Genomic DNA, 22,505 nt, shown 5'->3' on the forward strand with positions numbered 1-22,505 from the left:
CTGGCTCTTAGAGGCGCGCGCGGAACGCGACACGCCGTACATCACGGAGGATAAAGACAACTTGGATTATTTATTTATACTCCGTTCGGGCATTTTCTTTGTACTAAAAGTTTAATTATATTGATATTATTTTTTTCATACCTTTTTACTATTTATTTACTTTTTTTCGATGAATTAAAACAATAACATGAACCGAAGTCGTGTAACGATCGACATAGAATTATCTATACTCCGTTAGAGCATTTTCTTTGTACTAAATGTTTTATTATATTGATATTATTTTTTTCATACCTTTTTACTATTTATTTACTTTTTTTCGATGAATTAAAACAATAACATGAACCGAAGTCGTGTAACGATCGACATAGAATTATTTATAAATAATTTATTTCTTATTTTTATTTTTTGATTTTTGAAATAAAAATATATCTATGTCCTTTCTAAGGTTCTAAACTATATCTGTACCAAATTTCAACCAAATCCGTCAAATAGTTGCGGAGATTAATGGTATAAGCATAGAATGTTCGACGTGATTCTTTAATTTGACATAACTTTTTTATTTATGAACCGATTGACATGAAACAAACACTAAATGTAAATTTAAGCATCCCACAATATATTCGTGAAAACCGCATCCAACTCGGATCAGCCGTTTCTGAGATTAGCGCGCACAGACGAACAGACAAACAGACAAACAGACAAACAGACAAACAGACAAACAGACAAAAAAAAAGTTAATTACATTTTTGGGTTCGACATCGACATAACAATAACCCCTGCTATTTTTTTTATTTTTATTTTCAATGTACAGACAGCACTTTTCTACGATTTTATTATATGTATGTATAGAGATTGTCGAATCTTGTGCCGTAATATTCATTTGATTCCCGACAGGGTAGACAGAGGTGCACAAACACGGAATAACCTCCCTTTTAGTAGTGATGTTATTAGTCCTATGTAATATATCATGCTATTAAAAAACCTAATTATACTTTACCCGACACACGTTTTTGGCTCTTGCGAGCATCGACCAATGACGTAGTGTAAATAAATCAATAATTAATCTCTTACTTCAGTAAACTAAATATTTGTTTGAAGCCTAGGTCGGCCCACTTATTTCTGTGGGTGTTAGAACCTAATTAAATTGGGATTACGTTACAGATTTAGCCGGATTAACGGTACAGTTAGGCTCTTGTTTTTTTAGCGGTCGTTTGTATCAACATGACCTTTTATTTATTGAACATGATTTTAAGACTATGGGCATTTAAAGAGGATTTATTATATTCTATTTAAGTATTTAATTAATTTTTGGAGAGCATGAATTATTATTAGTGGTGCTACTGGTCATTGTTAATGCTACAATTTATTTCGGTTATTTGTTAAGTTGTGAAAACCTGCTTACTTTGTTTATCAGCTGTAAGGTCCTGGCTTAGGGTGCTTTTCCACTAGAGATGTGCTATGTAGCTATGAGAAGCCATCCATAGCACGCATCTTTCCATATAATAACATAGCTTAGCTGAGTCAGCTATGCTACGTGTACCAATGAATATGATTGGTGGAAGTCAAGCGCATCCATAGCAACGTAGCACAGCACATCTCTGGTGGAAAAACACCGTTAATATTATACAACTTGTTCTAGAATAGTCGTCTTAATAAAGTATATGATTCAAATACATAATATTGTTTAGAAGATTGAGACTTAAGGTAAAAATAAAATAACTTTTGATATTATACGAGTATATTGTAATATTCAAAGTAAAGTATTTCATCATAATGTACTTACATCTGATTTCTTTACCAAAAAATGTGTGGGTATGATCTCTTGTTTTTCATCTACCAAAAGAAAAACTTAAGTAATAAAGTTGGTATCAACTAAAAATAACCTGAAACTTATAAAACAAAGCCACGGTTTACCCAGGAGTCCTCTAAATTGTCTACACGGGGGGGTTGGCTACCTCGACAATTTTATATACTCTCATATTACAGTGTACGGCCAAGATTACTGTAATAAACTTTAAGAACTGCTATCGAAAGGGTACAGACATGGATATTTAATTGACTGGATGTACCATCTCTTATTATTATATCAAGACCTTGATAGTACTCTACTTTTGAATAAGGGGCAGAATAAGTTATTTATACTGGAGTCGGTTTTATCGTAGCCTATTTACTAAAATAAATTCATTGTGTCATTTACACGTCAAAATTAATATAAAAATGTCTAGATGAGGTCGGCGTTTCCTAATGAACTACTCCAAGAAGAAGTGGCGAAACAAACTCAGAGGTATAATAATAGCACGGGATCCAGAATTGTGTCCGATACATGGCAAAAGGCTCACCCTTATTCCATAGAACTCATAATATAGTTGGTGTAAAGTGGGTGTACGTTGTATACATGGTACGAGTGCTATTATGTGCACCTCTGATCATCCCTTCGGCTCTTACCCGGTATCTCTTAATTTTCTAGAAATATTAGTTTCAAACAGGTTACAAAAATACTGCTTTACCTCTTCACCATTATTATAAAATCTTGATCTTTTCTCCTGTATAAATCTACAATGCTTTTACAAACAGATGTTGACGTAAGCCGTTCTTGAGAGTATGACCTGCTGAAAGTTGTATGCGGCACTCATAACTAGGTTAATTATAAACTTCAGTTAAAAATATTAACCTGTTTAGCGAGAGGTCGGGTCAAACGTACCGGTACACTAACCTAACTGAATACTTAACTTTTCTATAAATAATTTATTATTAATTACATTTCATTAACTCTGATTTTGTGTCGATTGTAATTAGGTATACAAATTATATGGATGCTCGTATGTTACGTTTATATTATGTAGAATTTATTTTATTTTATATTAGAAAGTGGGTCGTGTGCTAATTTGATTTAGTCTTTTGGAGTTAAACTATTAAGGCTGTTTTTGACGTTGTAATAAAATATAATTATTGTGTCTTGTAGCACAGCTTATAATTTGTGGGTTTAAGATTCATATTATACTATGAGATATTTTTAGCTTTGGAATTTAATTTTAAAACAATACTTGTTTATATTCCATATAATTATATTTATTAAGACATCATTATAAGAAATATTTATTGTTATAAATGATGCTCGCAACCTTAGAACAGTTCACAAAGATTATACTTACATAATCAGTTAGATTTTAATACAAAAACATAAAAGTATTCTTGTTATTCTATAATCGTCCCAATTTACAAACAGATAAGGGTTATAACCAGTCCACATTGAATCAGTCTAGAATGTTCCCAAATGTGTATTTCTGTCGATTTCAGCTCCTTTCATATCAAACTATAGTAGTGGAATTGTACGTTTCTTTCCATCTCGTGACCGCTGTAAAATGACCCTTGTAAATATAAACCATTTGTTGGCAAAATTATTTGGTTTCTATATAATGTGGGGGTCAAGAGAAAATGGTTGGGTTATCTCCGACCAAGTTTGTTTCGCGAAATAAGTAAGGGTATGTTAGGGACTGAAAATTATAGGATGACATGCCGTGTTTTTCTTTCTGCGAGATAAAAATAAATAGATTTTTTTCTTCTTTTTCATCCGTATTCCGGAATTCCGGGATATTGTTTGGTATAAGGTAAGTTTGTTTTGAGGACGGATTTTGGGTTCTGATAATTGTTTCGCGTGACTAGTATTTTTGTATGTATTGTCGAAGCTTGTTATTGATAATTTTATTATAACCTTCGTGAGACATACTAAATTAAGTATTGTGTTATCGGCTTATTCACGTAACTGTTTGACGAGGAACTCGACTACTTTCAAGCCATGCTAGAGGCTCATATTCATGAGCCGCATCCCTTCAGTAGCAGTGAAAATCGCCACGTCGTGTGTCGCGGAAGCCAATAACATAATACTTATTATTGATATTGAATCCTAGAAACTAACTGCCGCACTGAATCATTTAATGATTACTTAACCTAGTCCTTAGCAATTGTTTTCGGAACAAAATTATAACTAAGGAATTTAGGTAATCATTAAAGGTCTCTGAGTACGGCAGTAAGTGTTATTGTGTAAACTGACTGACTATAATATCCAACAAGAAAAGGTTTTGTTTATTTAAAGTTTTTAGTATAATAGAATCAGGAAATGTATAAGGAAAATAATTAGCGTCATAAAGACAATAATCGAATATTTTTATTTAAGACAACAAACGGCATAATATGGCCAAACAATGCCTATTAATTACAAAATATAAAAACAATCCCTCATTGAATTCTATAAAGTATAACACATAAATAATACGACATAATTAACAGATTACGTCACAAAACGTCTGCCGGTGCGTAGGCGCATCAAACTTATGAATATTAACGACTTTTGTGTTGCGAGAGGTTCTGCACACAATGCCGAATTCACTTTCGTTTTGATGAGCAGTTTGACAAGTTGAAATGCAATAATTGTTGTAATACAAATGTTTATAGAAAGTAGATAATTATGTCGGTCTGTTTTTTAGTCAAGTCTAGGTTATGTCTGACAAGAATAAATACATATTGTGTGTTATTCCATCATATTTATTCATGTTTTCTTGTACCCAGCTAAACAGTTAAGTGATATCTTAAACTACATAGTAATTTATATTGGAAACATTCTTGATGCATGTATGTAGTATCATGCGATTTTTTCTTCTTCTTTCTTCTAATGGAGTAAATATCGACGATAGAAAAACGTCTATTCGTATTGAGTCACTATGAACACAAAGAAACAGTCAAACTATTCCCCTAGAATTATCTATAAAGCTTTATCAATACCCCAACATAAAGAAAATTGCGCGCTACAATCTGTTATACCATCATAATGAGGCGTTACGTCACGCCCCGCATCGCTGCGTGGGCGCATCGAACGCATGAATTATTGAAACGCACAGTTCTGGTGTATCGCTAATGTTTCCTTCACTTTCGTTGAGGGTATGGTCCGTGTTATAGGATGAGGCGGAGTTTATTTATTTGTTTTAATACGTAGGTAACGTTTTTAATGGAAATTGGTACTTTAACTAACAGTGAGTAAAATTCCCTAAGAAAAGAAAAGGAGGATCCTCCGACCAGGCGATGTGATCGTGCCATGTTAATTTGCATGTAAACTTCATAATGTGCGTTGTAGAATTTATGACGTCATCCGTTGTTTTATTCGTCGATTTGTCATTTGTCATGTCACGTATCGCCACAGTATCTATGTATTGATAGCAACAGTTTACCACTTCGCAAGAAGAACGTCTAAGAAGGAATGTGACATTTATTGGTCTTCTGGAATGTTACGACGGTCCTCCTACTAAGTTTTAGACAGCGAATTAATTACGTATTTCACTGGTTTTAAACTACAGATAAAATATTACAATAAAATAATATCTACTTTTAAAATTCAATTCCACAGAAAAACTCAATTTTAATCAATTTTACTAGGATCTTACCTTGGCAAAGGTACTCATTAACTCGTTAACGTTCATTAACCTTGTAGTTAACAAGGCTGCCTTGCCTATCTTGCTTGACAGAAAAATACCAAAAAAACGCCACATCCAATAACTTACCCCACCCCCCAAATCATTGTTACCAACAAGATCCAATAGCACAGATAGCCACTTTGGAAACATCGTTACAATTGTACCACTTCCTAAATCCAATGTAAATTATTCAAACGGCACAATTGTTCGCTAATGTATTCAAATCCATTTTTAATTGTCTCCCCTCCACTGAGTCATGCATTTAATGTACGTTATGTATGTAAGGAGCTAAGGTTAATGTATTTATGCTCATAAACTAATTGGTAAATGGTAATTTTGAGATTTAGTTAATTTAGGTCAATGAGGTTAATTTTTATAATTGTTATAAAAAGGGGGTAATGTTTGCTATGTTTCTTATGTTATGTAAAGATTGTTTTGGAGTGCTTTTTTGCAGAGATGTGCTATGCGTTGATGTGGGTGCGTTTTGCTTCCAATTATCATATTCCCTGGTATACGTAGTTTAACACTGGTGGATTTGGACTCAGCTAAGCTGGGTTGTTTATATGGAATGATGCGTGCTAAGGATGTGTGCTATAGTTATCTTCCCTATTGTCGATACATCGCATCTCGAGCTGCGCATTTTCCTCGCACAGCTACTTTGCGGCGGCACATCGTCATAGCAGATTATTTCAATATTACAAGCACATACTCCAATTTTATTTATTAGTGTAGGTAACACATGTCTCGTATAGTAATTCTACTAAAATAAAATTTTATTATGCATCTCTATAAGTAATAATCACATTAATATTTCATTCATCAAATTATATACCTAGGTATCATTGCCATGTTAGGCATTCGTACTATGACCGTCGCGTCGTATCCATGCGATACTGTGGTACTATTCACCGCCATTGCATTTGACAGAGAATATTGCAGAAGGTTAATTAAGAAATAAGTGTGGGAGAGCCATGCTACAGCACGAATGGACCACCTCGATCCGAGTAATACCACGGTCTTACAGAAAACCGACGTAAAACAATGCTTACGTTGTGTTTCGTCTGTCGAGAGATTAATGGAGGCGATTATTCCCCTTTCCCAATCTTCCCAATCCCCGATTCCCCAATAACCCTTAAATACCTAACCTCCAAAAGGCCGGCAACGCACTTGTAACGCCTCTAGTGTTTCGGGTGTCCATAGGCGCTCAATATAAAATTATCTGTATTCTGTAATCATATTCCGTTAATTTGTCAAATATTTTGTTCTTGGATCAAATGGAACTTCTTTAATCTAACATTTACAATCGCAAGGTCGTCGCATGCATTGGATAGCACTGCAGGTATGCGTGCCACGTCGCTGCTGACGTAACCTTGAAGATACCTGGGTTAGCCAGCTAGTAGCACTAGGTATCTACGTGTTTATAGTACTAGGTGTGGTACTTATTTATGTGTGAAGCGGATTTTAGTGGATGTTGTGAACTAATTTGTATTATTTTGTTTTGAGTTTTAGTGCCATTGTTTTGGTTGATTTCAACTCTATTATAGGGCAGTCAACTTGTGGTTAGTTCAATGCCTTATCAGCATTATCTTATTTGAGTGATCTGCTGCTAAACTAATACCTCTTCTTCACAGTTTGGTAGGCTCGGTGCTAGGTCACTTACTTGGATGATACCAATTGTATAGTCGCAGTTTTAGAACATTCATAGTTAGATTTTTTTATAGTCTAGTTTTGGGTTTTCCATCGTCAGTAATGGTATTGAATAAATAGCTTTTTCTAACTAATAAAATCCATATGGAATTGTACCCGATTTTTTGTGCTACAAATTAATTGACAGCAGACCTCACGATCGAGATATGAGATTAGATTCAACGCTTCCATTGACTCGTCAGTCCAATCGTGTTCGCTGGTATTGGCTGAGTATTTTTAACTAGGCCGCAGTTTTAAAGGCCCATACAAGCCTGCATTCCTGTGCACTCCAATTATCCAGAACTCATTTGATTGAAGGCCTATTCAATCTTTGAGTTGGTAGGCCTTAATTATTTTCTCCTGTATTTTTGTATATTTACTAAACACGTAGGGTATGTATATCTAGGGTTCCAAATGGTTTGGTATAAGCTTTTTAAGAACGAAGAAGTATTTCATTAGAGTTCAAATCATTATGATAGTGTAGTTCTTTTAGTACATGTTGGACAAACTATTGTTAGGTTTTTTGATCTTGTATTGTAGATGAATAGAAACTAATATTATTTCTGAATAAAGTTGATCGACTCCATTCTTTGGGTGCGTTGTAGTAAATTTTTCTATTAACACGAGAAAAGTAACTTACTTCAAAAAGCAACCTCATTGCATTGAATTAAAGATACTTTTAGATCCAAATACCACCGTCTACGTATGGTCATGATACCTTGACCTCCTTTATCAAAAATATCCTCTTTGTTTCCTCTCTCCCATTGTCATGCGAATTCCTTCAAGACTCGTTTGCCTAACGAGTTTTGGGACCGACAGAGATGGAAGATATAGATAGGCTATTGTAAAAATGGGACAGAAACCATTTGATAGGAGATAGGTATCTTTTTGGAGATTTGCGTTTTGTAAAATGTTTTTGTTTGTATTTTGTTTTGAGTGAAGTGTTACCTAGTGATGCTACTAATATTGTTTTTCTTACATAGTCTTTTTTAAGGGGGGAAAAATCATCTAATGGTTTCTCGCGCCTTGGACGAGGCGAAAGGGAGGGTCAGACTCTGCTTTTCGAACCCCGGTAAATCCTCTAGGTAGTTCGCAGCTCCGATCCTTACATAATCTAGGAGAAAATTTTATCCATGTATAATGCTACTAAATATATTTGACAAAACATGGGCTCAATAAATCTCTACCCTATTCCAAAGCACAATTTGTAGAAATAATCTCTTTCATTATTGAAACTTAAACGTTTCATCAATCATCCTACTTATATTAGTGTAAATCAATACCCACCCAAATAAACACTAATCTGAAACAAACAAGCTCTTCAACCTTCCTAAATTAGTATAAACAAATCAGTCTAGAGTAAACATCTACGATTCCACCACCGTCACAATCAAAACAAGAACACAAACAGCGAGACAAATAACAAAGCGAATGGAAAATCGTAACGATTTTATTAAATTCCCGTGTACATTACAATAGGTAAGGTAATCCGGATTCACCCGCGGCTTTGCCTCAAATCCCCGCCATTGCAACCTCCAATTACTTAGGCAAACGCCTTGAGATGCTTAATTACAGCTATCCTTTCGTATTTAAATTTAACTTTGCATTAATGTTCGTGGAATATGAAAGAGAAAAGATGGCCGCTTTCGGTTATTTGCTCTGTAATATTATTTATTGTAGTTTCATTCTTAGAGATATTGTATGTTATTACTAGCTTCTGCCAGCGGCTTCGCCCATGTTCCCGTACGATAAAAAATATCTTATCACCCAAATCAGATCATATCCTGTCTGTATACCAAATTTCATCAAAATCCGTTCTGTAGTTTCAGCGTGGTTGACGGACAAACATTCAAACAAACAAACAAATATTAGTGTGAAGTGTAATTTATAAATTTTGTTTGGACAATCTATTGCAAAATCCAATGGTGAATGGAAAAGTAATTTCATTAAGAAGTATGAAACAAATACCTAAGTACAATTAAAAGCATTATTGCCCTTATGTTTTCAACACTTACACGATATGTGACTATATAACAATATGATTAGACTTTTTTCAAAGTTAGTGCTATCTATAAATCATAAGTCATCAAATCTGCTAAAGGCTTTTGACATATAAACGTTATAAAGTCACAAAATCTCATTTAAGGTTCAAATATCTATAGTTTTTGTCCTTTCCAAATATCTATTAAAGCAAAGTAAATTAACTTTAAATCACCGTCTTTTATATAAGTAAAAATAAAATGAAAAGAAAATTCACACCGAAAAAAAAAACCAATTCACATTATTAAATCTCGCCACCTTTGTACTATATTGTACTTTAATATCTCCAGACTAAAGAAAAAGCACTAAGCTCACTTAAATCAAAAGGAGCAGCTGTATATATATACAGGGTGTATAAGACGAAGATATTTCTTTGTGGGTAACGCCACGTCAGCAATACGACTGTATCTTCTTTGGTAATTACTCGGCAACTCGCCCCAGGGATGTCTACGTACTGAGAACGATGGAGCATACGATTTGGATGCGGTATCGTGAATTTGTGTTTAATATATGAAATGTCTGTTTGTGTTTAAGTCTTGTTTTGGCATGAATATGAGAGGTCAGTGTAGCGTGTGTTTGTTTTCAATAGATTTTATTTTAATTTCGCAACGCAGTATCACGCTTTTTATCCCCGAAAGGGTAGGCAGAGGTGCACATTACGGCACGTAATGTGTGCACCTCTATACTATACTACGTACACCCAAAGGGGGTGAGCTTATTTTAATTTCGATTGTCAAGAAAGTCGATACGTTTACTTACAGGGGCAATTAACCTCATAAAAAATCAATAAAAAGAAATTCTTCATCAATTCTCAAAGTAACGACATCATTATTCTCCAGCCATTTCTGACGTACGCATCATAATTTCGTCGATTAATGTACACCACCCACGGTTGGTAACAAGATATACCTACTACCCTACTCCTAACAAATCTCAATCTTAATACGCTACATTCATCACATCCACGCTCTCATTCTTTCTTCGTAGAATATCACCAGTTAATAAAGGCAACTAATGAAGGACTTTCTTTTAGCTACCGTCTTTACTTTGCGTTCCGATGCAACGCCCCAGGGACTAATGTTGCCAACATTTGACTTTGAAGAATTAATATAGCGCTTTCTGTAATGTATTGCCAATTTATTGGTTAAAAGAAGAATGGAGTCCTAATGTGATGTATCGTGAGGTGGAGTGTAATGGAAATGAATAATGATGCATTGTGATCGAGTGGCGCATTGGTAATTTTATAATAGTGGCTTCAGTTGGCAAACTCATTCCTGATAATGCGGGGTTCTTGTCAATGCATAGAATATACTTATTAGTTAAAAGAGCTTTTTTAGATGTTCATATTCAATTTAATCATAATAACTCAAATTGAGCTGAAATTAACATTGAATAACACGTTGACAACAAAAAACGATATAATCACATGAAATCTAAACTAACACAAAACTACAGCGCTACCTATAATACAGGAAACAATTTTCTCCTACCTCATAATGCTCAAAGAAAATACAATTTCTAGGCGAAATTAAAATTCCCTCGAAAAAGGGCAACACTAATACATTTTTAATTCTGGTAACCTCAAGAAAACGTGGCTCGTAGATCACTGCGTCTCATGCAAACAGAATTACAAATTCATGAAAATGTTAATAATTTTTACTGAGGTAGAATTTTTTTCTTTTCAGACTGATAGAAGGTGGGATTTTATTAGGGAGGTTTCAGGAGGGTGTTTAAGTAGATATACTGTAATTTGAATCTTAATACGAAAGCCATTATTTATTTTAAGTAGGGAACGAAATGCGTGATTCTTTTTACGTAGGATTTTTGGATAGCGTTTGATGTTAAGTGTGTTAGAAGTTTAGAGGGCTCTCGTATTGTTGGAGTTAGTGGGTCAGGACAAATGTTATTGGAATCTTTGTTTGTGCCCTGAGAGCTTTCTTTATCTATTACGTCTTGTGATTCATCGCCATTTGATATTACTTCTGTTGTGTTTTCACTTTCAATTGCTTCTTGAGTTTTGACATGAATTACCATATTTATTTTGACCAATATTTTAAAACAAGAAGTTATTATGTGTATCTATTTAAAAAAAATTAACCTGATCGCTTCTGAAAACTGTATGTTTATAAAATTCTAAATAGCTAAACTTTTATACACATTGCACACTCTTAAAATAATAATCAATTGATGATGTATTTAACTATATTATTACCCTATAGAAATAATGTATCACCTACTATAAAAAACGAATATAACTTTTAATATAAAACAACAAACACTACCCAATCAATATCATCTCCCACACACCCGACATCAATTTTTTGCGACCGTCTGATAAATAAGTGCCATCATAACTCCGACCTTCTTTATAGTTCCAACACAACACTCGAACACGTTTCCACAAAAATGCTTCCACATTTTCTTATCCACACGGTACCACCAAATTCTTAGACAAACCATACACCAGAATCAATATCCATCTTCCTATATGTCACGTTCGGCAAACATGAGCCAACATCTAAACGGTCTCGGAGCAAATAAATATTTCAGTGTAGTTTGTATTTACGCGACGTTTGAACAAACAGTCCTTAGAGTCTTCAGACTATGCTGTTATAGTTTTGGAGTGAGACTCTGAAGCCCTCAGTGGAACTGAATTCTTGATCAAATATTAGAAATTCAGTTTCTTCGTTTCTTTAAGTACCTAAGTGTTTGTTGTTGAAAGCGTCTTGGACGGTTCAATTATTTTTAGTGGACTTTATTTTAATTGAATTTTCTTATTTGTGCAAATATTTTGGAGGTGCTTCTTATTTCTCTTAGAATGTCTATAATTATAAATAGTACAGCCACAGACGAAATAAAACAGTGAAAATGAAGAGTTTTCAAGAGTTCAACCTTTATTAAAATTTCACCAGACAAATTTCTTGTCAGTAGTAATATTGAACCTTTTTTCACAGTAATCGAAACTGGGGACGAGCCAGCAGCATGCAACGGGAGACGGACCTTGGTCCTCGCCAACCACCAGAGCACAGCCGACGTACCCATGTTAATGGCCGCCTGGAATCCAAGACCTGGAATACTGCCCAACCTCATGTGGATCATGGATAGAGTCTTCAAGTTCACCAACTTCGGCATCGTCAGCGTGTTACATGAAGATTTCTTCATACAAGCGGTAAGTGATTTTTGATAATTTCTTTTATCTTTGATATGCATTTGCAGGACATAAATCTTTAGTATAACTATGCATTTGAATTTGAACCTATAAACGTTGATGATAAAGCTGAAGATGATTCTGCAGTAAAATTTACCACCTTTTAAGAAGAGAATATTGAACAACAAAACAATGACGGAGCCATCAAACAAACAAGAATCTTTATTACACATTTACTGCACCATCTCAATAACTAATTTATATCCTTTCACTTTATGGACGTTTACAACAAAATCACCCGGCCAGGTGTCTCCGTAAAACTAAGCTTTTACATCCAATCGTAAAATCTAATCGTTTGACCCACTTGGGTAACCAGGTCGTGCTGTCAAAGGCCAATATAGCCCTAATTATCCTACACTATAAATTAGTACTGGTCGTCAATCCCGATCGTATCAATGTTACAGTTTTTAATTTATGTCATCGACTGTATTAGAGTTAATGGATGAGCTATTGTTCTTTGCTGATGACATTTATCTTTTGTATATTGAAAAAGTCTTTTTGATTTTATCGTCTTGTTTGTTAACCTTTTTAGCTTTGAGTTTAGTTTTTGCTGTATCATTATCTCAATCTGTAGCTTAATGCATTTCTTTCAACAACATTTTTGCTTCCAGTCTCATAAAACAAAATATTTTATTACTTAATTGCCTCTCATTAAACCTTTCAACCGGTCCATCTATTTAAACTGTTTCACAAGTTTAGTGTTGGTTAGAATATTCTCTCGAATTCATCTCGCCATCAATTAGGGGGCGCTAATAACCCATCGATAATTAGCTCATCCGGGATCAAGTTCCCACGATACACAAATATCCCGTGCTAGAGGTGCCATGTGTACCGGGAACAAGATTTAAGGCGTCCCATGTTACGCCCCTTGACTTGGAGTTCAAAAGTCATCTTTCCGGGATGATGCGCATTTACTTCTAAGCTTTTGGACTAAGTAAATGTTACGCCTTATTTGAAGTGTAAAAAGTTAGTACAGTTGATTATGTTGACCAGGTCTTGATGTGTTAATAAATGCATTTGTGCAGTAATAGACGCTTCTTTTATATGTATTTTAACACTGTCATATTCATCCATAAAGTTCGTGATCAATTTTGGTACAAGAAAGTTTTGAAATCAAATAAGCCCCTAATTGCTAATATCCATTTCATCCGAACAAACAAATATCACCTTTTATATTAGTTTAGTAAAGTCTAGTTACACAAACAACCGCTTACATACTCCCATATGTAATAGTCCATACAATTACTTGCAAGCCCGTTGTTTGATCGTTATCGCATTAAAAGCACACATTCCGTTTCGTCTCGCAGATCCATTAAACATTCGTAGCATACAGTTAAATGAAGCTCTTTCACTACACACATTATAAACGTACTTTGTTGCCTCTTTGTAATATTAAAACAAATTCACGATGGGTTTGTTTGATAGTGTTAATTTGAAATAACTGTTTAATTAAAAGATGGGATTGGATTAATATTTTATTTTGTAGCTTCTATGTTCCAATGTGTCTGGTTGGTCTTCGAATGTGCAATATCGATCATGTTTTGTGGAGGTTATGACCTGCGATGCAATGCAGAACATGTCTAAATGTCTGTCTATAGGTCATTGTATACATACAAAGCTCATGAGACATAAAGAGTCATGTGTACTTGAATAAGCACAACAATTACTAAAGACTAAAACTGTTTCTTAATACACTTAAGTGACTTTTTATAGATTCGTATGTTACAAATGACAAGTCTAGTAGTCTGAGGTTGGTCCTCCACCACATGAGCTACGTTACGTTTGACCAATCATATTATTAGGTACGCATAGCTTAGCACTGGTAGAAACAGACTCAACTAAGCTATGTCTTTTATATGAAAAGATTTGTACTATGTATGTGTGCTATGGACGGCTTCCCTACTATCGACACATTGCATACTCTAGCTGTGCATCTTCCTCGCACAGCTACATAGCTGAGTATCAGTAGAAACGGTCACATAGTTACACAGTTTAGCTATTAAAGCACATCTTTGGAAGAAAAGTACCCTTAAGGCCTAAAGGACTTGTAATGGAGTTAAAGATTTCTCTCATGATGACAATAAAACACATGACATCAAATCAAATACAAACAGAGATGCACAGTTGACACCAAGACGGCACGTGCATTAAACATTATAACATCAGGAAACCGAACCTTTCTTTTTCACACCACATGCGTTTAATGCAGTACATATAAACGTATGCAAATATCACAGCGTATGTCACAAACACATGATTAATTGTGGATAAACAGCAGCTATTTACAGCGCTTGTATTAGCGGGACAGTTTAGTCAGCGCTTTATTTATGAGTTGGACACAATTTGCCCACAATTGGCCGTTACACTGACGTGATTCACTAACTAACGCCAAGTGTGGGGATGTAATGCGGTTTTCAATGGCGATACGGATGCGATACGATTTTTTTATTAATAAGTATTGTAGCATCAATGTTAATGATAAATGATATTTAATTTTGCAAATAGGTTACAATGTAACTCTTTTACACATACTCTTAAATAACTAAATGGGGCCGGTTGTTTAATAACTGTGTTACATGGTAAAGTACTTACTCTATTAGTCTATAAGAATTTTACCTGTGTGGAATCGTCTGTGGCTATTGGTTTAATAGTAAATTCTTTATTGTCATCTAGAACTTAGTGTTCTCTATGTATGTAACAAAATTTGGTGTCACTGCTTGTTTGAAAATAATCTACATAGGCACTGGTCGTATGAAAGTTAATAATGCAAGCCTTTACTTGTGTTAGGATGTTCAAAATATTGTTACTTACTTTCTTTAAGCTCCCTGTTTTCTTTTGGAGATACCATGATTGGTCTATGTAAAAAAAAATCTTCATCTTCTTGATATTCAATATCTTTCTTTATATAATTACTGCACGTTACCTCACCGTGACGACACCGACACGATCACCAGTCGTCCTGTATAAACAGCAGTCGCAATCATTCATTGTCTTGGAGCTGTCTTTGTTGTCTCGTTGCTACATTTGTCTCTAAATGTTTTAATGCTTTTAACTAACATGTATATCATAATGTATTGTATGTATTCTCTTGTACTAACATAGTATTATGTCCCTTTGTTTTCGTAGAATGTATGGAATTATGTCAGTGATGTGCGTTAGTAGTGCAACATTTTGTTTGTCGTTTTTGGTTTATTTTTAAAGTTTAATTTGTAATAATTTTTTGAAATTCTTTCTCAGAGCATAGGCTTTATATGCTTTTACATGCACTTTGAGTTTTCAAATCTTGATTCAGTATTTAATATATACCTATGTAAGTATATATCTAAACCCGAAGTGTCTAGCGGGTTACCGGGGCTACGGCTCAAATAGTAGGAGTAGAAACAATGTGGTTTTTAGTCAGTTAGAGTCTGATACTCCCTACTCGCCCAAAGCGGGAGAAGTCATTGGATGATCCTCCCGCAAATAAAAGTATATATCTCAAGTGAATATAGTATGGGTTATCACTGATTAATTATTTTTATAAAAGCCTTTGGTTCTGAATGAATAGCTCAAAATAATTTTTTTGATCTTATATTGCAACTAGTAAAAGCGGGAAGATGCCATCGCATAGGTGGGTTGTGTGCTGTGTACCAGCCAAGCCTTTGATGGAATACACCATACACACCATAATTACCTATGTAGATAGCTTCAATCAAAACACACTTTCTCTAAAACAAAAGGAAAAAAAAAAACTCAAAACCGCGTCATCTGGCGAAGTTCTCCCGAACAACCAGTAACCTCAAACATTAAGATTTACATTTTCGCAGTTAATTATTCAAGGAGGGTTTAAAACGCTCCCGCTGCACTCCCTCTAATCCCGGCTGAGATTACTCCGACCTCAGTGACAAACATTCAGACAGGGACCAATGTACGTGAATGATTTTAGTAAAGAGATCATGTGGCGTTACCTTATATTTTAGTGTTTATGTTTTTATGACTGTTTCTATGTGTATGAACTTAATTTGATTTGTATTGCATGTGTCATTTGATATACCAAATTTTTTAAATATCAGCTGATTGTTGAAGAGGTGCATTTTTATAATAACTATGAGACATACTATATTAACTAAAAATCACGGTTTACTCACGTACATTAATGTAGAAAAGCTCTACTAGTTTCAACGCCACAGAGGGACTCTTCATCACGACGTCGCCTACTAAGTAGGCTGCGCGACATTTCCATTATCTTTTTTTACTCCCATAGGGAGTAAACTATGATTTTTGGTTAATTCAAGAGGTGATTGAAAAAAAGAACTAAAAAAAGCATCTAATAATTTCGTAATCCAGGTACCAGTAGTAATGCAACCAAAACGGTTCAAACAGTAACTACAGAAAATCAATGTCTTATTAAAAAAACATACAATGAGCATACCAACGGATGTGACACGTTAATGCCGTACAAAGTTGTTGATGCAGTTGGTATAGCTTTTATTACGGTGCAACAAAGTCTAAAATTAATTGTAGATTGTGGGCCTGATGTTGTTAAGGGAGTTGGGTAATGTGTGGTACAAGTGATAAGGTTAAAGCGATGTATGTTTGTCCTAGTAAAGTTTATTAAAGCTATTAAATGACTTTGTTTTGTTTTAAGTGCTGTGCTAGGTAACGTCTTGTCAAAGTACTATGATGTGGTTGAATTTCTTAGAGATGCTTTAACCGTAATTTATAATATTAAATGGTTCAGTTAAGCGTACGATACAATATGAATTAGATTAATATTTTGTCTGAGATATAGATCAATGATCATACTTTCTAAAAGAACTCTTCTAACCTCTTTACTTTTTTAAAACTTTGCCCCTATATTAGGACTTTTTTCTGTGTCGTGGGTGCGTTTACTAACATACAATTTCACATACCCATGACACTCAGACTCGGAACAACAATTTGTGGATTACACAAAGTAACCAACCGTGCAGTCAAATCTCTTTATCTGTATCTGCGCAAAGGATATTAATTTCATGGATAGACTTAAGTATTTTTCACCAATTACTATTTCCCGCTGCCGCTTATAACATGTATAGCAACAGAAAGTATTAAAAACAATGTTGCATACCCCTCCCGAAGCGAGTTTACGACCCTTTCCCCCTTTTATAGACACAACTAATAAACTTGGATCGCCTTGCTACCGGTCGCGACACACAATTTTAAAACGATATAAATGCACCCATACACGCATATACTTACTACCTTATGCTATTCTATTATGGACTATTCCATAATGAGTGTCCAGTATTGGACTTTAATGATTTCATGTTTGTACTGAGGTTTCCTGTGATGTGTGGAGTTGGATTTCAAAGATTATGGATATTAATGAATTGGCGTGTGCCTGTACTTTGTCATTATTTGTGAATGTGATAGGGTCGAGTTGTTAAGATACCTGATTATATTGCTGAGGAGATTCTTGTGATCTGTGGTGAGATATCCGGAGCTTTGGACTACCTAGGGGGTTTACCGAGGCTGCGGCTCAAAAAGCAGGTGTAGGAACGGGATTGTTTTATTCAGCAAGAGTCTGACACTTCCTCTCGCGTCATCCAAGGCGTGAGACGAAGTTACTGGATTTTTCCAACCTAAAAAAAAAGAAAAAATATGGTAAGATCTTTTTAGATTGCATGAAACTTTAACCATGTATGGTTGTAGAATCGAACAGAGTTCAAATGAAGTGTATATGTAGAAATATTTAATGTTCGTTCTTTTAAAACAACCCTTTATCCCAAACAAATCAATAACGCCAAACGAATGAATAATTGAAAATATTTCTAATTAAAACACAAACAAACTGGAGTTTTAATTACAACACGCAAGTAATTGATTAATTAATTTTTAATCAAACATTTGGTACAATGTTTTTCTAATTTCAGCTTTATTTATTTGTGTTTAGAGTAAAAAATCAGGGCATTGTGGCTTATTTATCAAACTGTCAAAGTTTAGTTATTAATTGGTTTGCGACACCGGTATTGGACATTCATCATACAAGATGGCCGCGGACAAATCTGTACGAAACGGTCGTTGTAGATGTTGCCAGATTACAAAATATAGATTGGAGCGACATTTATTAACTGAAATTATTAAATAAGCTAAAGGATATGAGTGGTTTTCCACCAGAGATGTGCTATGTTTCTATGCTACGAAAATGAAATAGTTAAGCTGTGAAACTATGTAACCGTTTCTATTGCTACTAAACTATAAAGATATGCGAGGAAAATGCGCAGCTCGAGTATGCGATGTATTAATAACAATCCAAAGCACGCATCTTTCAATATAAAAACATAGCTTAACTAATTCCGTTTCCAAAAATGCTAAGCAATGTGTATCAATGAATATGATTGGTGGTAGTCAAACGCATCCACAGCAAAGTAACATACCACATCTCTGGTGAAAAAACACCGTAACTTATTTATTCAAGACTTTTGATTAACTAAGGACTACTTTACAAACATATTCAAAATTTTCATGTCTCAATATAAAAGTAAAAGACAAAAACTGTCCCAATTAACGTTACTTAGAATCTAATTACACAAACCATCAGAATATAGGAGTATACCTATCTTACTGTAGTCGCTGGCCTTAGGCGCTTCCCAATTACAAGGCACCTTTATCACCAACGCCCACCGTTATTAAACTCGACATTATGCAGTCAACTCGGATGGTTTTCTGGTTATTGTACAAATTCATACTTTATTTTGATTGTTATAATGGCTATATTAATATGCAGACTTTTCTTAACGCGTTGTGTTGCATAGTGCTTGAAATGCTGGTGTTCCAGATTAACCTAGTTTTTGGTCCTTAGATTTTTTCAATAGTGATATTTCTTTTACTTATTTTGATCAAATAAAGTTCATCGTATTTAGATTATTTTTAGCAGCAGGGATTGGAGAACAGACGCATCAACTAATGGCAGCTGATAAGAGTCTCGTATGGTCCACCCATAAACGATTATCTACAATAATTGTAATGAAAATTATAAATCTCAAAAATACAAGTATTCCTATTAATAATCTAAAGAAGCTAGATCCTGGTTTCAGAGTCAACAACAGTTTTTTTTTTCTAAAGTTCTTTATATAACTTTCAACTGTAGCATTGTTCCTTAAACCCACAAAGTTCTTCATCGTTCCACAGTATTATAAATCGGATCTCAGCTTGAGGCTCATAATTACAAAGGCGACCTTTATCGTGGAAGCCACGTAGTTATTAGGGGAAACAATCTCGGGAGGGATTCTATTAGCGATGGATTTATGAGACGGTTTAGTCAGTAGGTCAATTCTGGGTAGTTTTTTATGGGGATATTTTTTTATTGTAGTAAGTAATAACTGTACCTTTAGTACGAGTTTGCTTTTCGTGTAAAGTAATCGAAAAGAGAGCCTGTTAGGCGCGGGGTTTTGGTTGGTTTATTCGAGCCGGCCTGTGAACTTCTGTATACATATGTAGTCTATTAAGAATACACCTACATAATTTGCTATTAACAGTTATATGTGTATTGACATCTGAAAACGTTCAATTCAAAATCTAAGCCAATTCTGCCAAGAAATTAAATCCATCTCTTTGTGTCTTACTTTTCCTTAAGAATGATTGAGTCGTACAGTTTCAAAAATCAAAATCACTCGTAAAAATCTCGTTTGATTTGTCTATACAAATATTCTACAATATACTTTGTTTCACATCATCTTCTTCAGTATAAAGATTTACTTTTATTTTCGAAGTACTTGATATATTTTTTACAAGGATCGTAGGCTGCAATTCAGTTCGTTCACCCATCATTTTATTGTCGAATAATAAAAATACGACTGCCCTATAAAGATGCAGCAATCATAATAAAATTGTTATTGTGTATCACGAAAATTATGATTTCGGGTTTTTTATTTACCTACGAGAAATATTTTGTTCTGTTATATTGCTGAGAATTCGGTTTACTGAGCTCAGTATATAGGTTACACTTGTTAGATAAATATAAATGGAATTGGAGGAACATGTAATAATATTGAGGCTTTTTTGTGGAATTAGTGAGTAAAATTTACAACCTTGTTATACCTCCAACCAATTTTTGTTTCTCGGAATATGTTTGTACACAATAAGGAATAAACGAATCTTATTTACTGATATATTGTATTACGTATGTTGTGATTGCATTGATCATGAATCTAAATGTATAATTGTACTTTAACACTATCGCGAATTTAGAAAGCAAACATTTCAAACTACTTCGTTTTCCCTTAAAAAATCAATACCAAACGATCGTGGTCACTTGAATGAACAATTTCAATATAACCGTCATCTATTTATAAGTATTAAAAAAAATATTTCACAAAGATTTTCCTTAACAGGCAGGTCTTTACAGATATTTAAGCACTAAAAGAATTTTGGCAATTTCGTCTCAAAAGACCAAGTGCTGAATAGATTTTCTCAAGTTGAATGAAAAAGTGAAAAGCCATTTTCTCTCGAAGTTTCAATACTTATTTTTATAAAAGCGACTGTATAAGATAGCTTGGCTATCATTATAAATACCTGGATCGTGTTTATTTTCGTAGGCTCAGCTATAATTGAGTTTCTTCCAAGCGAAGCTTCCGACTGAATTTAAAATTAACAATTCTTACCAATTGGGCAACCGCTGGGTAAATGGATGTCGGAATACTGGATGAGATAAGGAAATTTAATTTATTTGTTGGACTAAAAAATAAACAAGGCAAAGAATAGGTGTTGACAGAAGATAGGGACCGGAGTGATGAGGGATGGAGGACGCTTGCTGTTGACTTTAAATTATTTTGCCAATAAAAAACTGAACGCAATCTCTATATTACACCTACAGTATATTCGTTGAAGTATCACATAATATTTGTTGCTAATTATTTTCAACTGATCTTCGGGTTCTTAATTTTTAATCAGGTTCAGGTTAATTCTCAGTCATTATCATTTTCATACCAGTCATAGAACCTGCTGCTGAATATTGCCATGGCAATGTTTCTCGAATATCTTCTAGCCCCTTTTTTCAGTGGGGAAAATCATCCGACTCCTCCTGCCTTAGGCGAGTCGAGAGGGAGTGTCATACTCTTACTCACTAAAAACCACCCCGTACCTACTCCTGCTTTTTGAGCCGGATCCCCAGTAAACCCACTAGGTAGTGACAGAATATTTTCTAGCCCCCGTCGCGTCGTAAACTACCACAGGTTTTAACTAATGGGTGATTTTTCAAAAATCTTTAACTTTTATTTAACGAATCATTAATCTCCTGCTAGCATCGCTGGCTTATTATCACCTAATTTTTATTGGATTGGTTGAGAGCGGTGTCACAGCTTAATTTATTGAAACAAAATTTTGTGTTCTAATCTGTAGAATTGTTAACGTCTGGTTGAGGATAATCACGTTAATATTTTGTGATTTTGAAAATCACTAATACTTAATTTCATCTTAATCCAATCTCCTAATACCTGAGACCCAAAAAATAAGCTGATAATAAAGTCATTAATTGGAAATTCTGATCACACCTACTATAGGCTGTTTAGTTTTCAAATTATCGTTACAACAATATCCAAACTAATTCGTGTTTATTATTTATTTAGTGTTAGCTCTTTGAACCGTGTCGGTATTAGTGTATCATGCCGGTATTATGACCTAATTATATCATTAAATTAATATGATTAGCTAACCTAGTGCCGCTGTTGTTGACATAAAATTAATTTGTACTGCAACTGTAGACCGAGTTCATTTTTAATTAGCAATTGATTGACATAGAATTTGCTTTTTTTTACAAAAGCACTGAACACGCTATTAGACAATTGATAAAATGGTGTTTGGTGATTTGAAATGCGTAATTTAAGAATCCTTGACAAAGGCTGGCCTTATAAACATACTGTTGCATTCAGAGACATTTAATGATTACTTAAACTTTCTTAGTAACGATTTTGTTCCGAAAACAATTGCTAAGGACTGGCTTAAGTAACCATTAACTGAGTCTGTGTACGGCGGTTAGACTTGTATTTTAGACGTTTTTTTATTAATATTTTTAATTTTCCACGGTTTTGTAATACTGTAATAAGACAACATAATCGAATTTCGTTTAAAAAGTACGTTATTTTTGT

At 34.3% G+C, this 22,505-nt stretch overlaps 2 protein-coding genes across 3 annotated transcripts in view; one reads left to right on the forward strand and one right to left on the reverse strand.

Moving 5' to 3' along the window:
- Positions 1 to 22,505, reverse strand: part of LOC118267378 (fumarate hydratase, mitochondrial) — a 388,013-nt gene that overhangs the window by 152,360 nt on the left and 213,148 nt on the right. The window lies entirely within an intron of this gene.
- The window catches only part of LOC118267374 (acyl-CoA:lysophosphatidylglycerol acyltransferase 1), a 255,790-nt gene that overhangs the window by 138,074 nt on the left and 95,211 nt on the right, over positions 1 to 22,505 (forward strand). Inside the window, exon 4 of the mRNA XM_050694137.1 lies at positions 12,146 to 12,360. Coding sequence (XP_050550094.1) covers positions 12,146 to 12,360 — 215 coding nt within the window. The remainder of the gene's footprint in view (positions 1 to 12,145; positions 12,361 to 22,505) is intronic.

The sequence above is a fragment of the Spodoptera frugiperda genome, chromosome 6 (genome assembly GCF_023101765.2).
Source record: "Spodoptera frugiperda isolate SF20-4 chromosome 6, AGI-APGP_CSIRO_Sfru_2.0, whole genome shotgun sequence".
NCBI classification, from domain to species: domain Eukaryota; kingdom Metazoa; phylum Arthropoda; class Insecta; order Lepidoptera; family Noctuidae; genus Spodoptera; species Spodoptera frugiperda.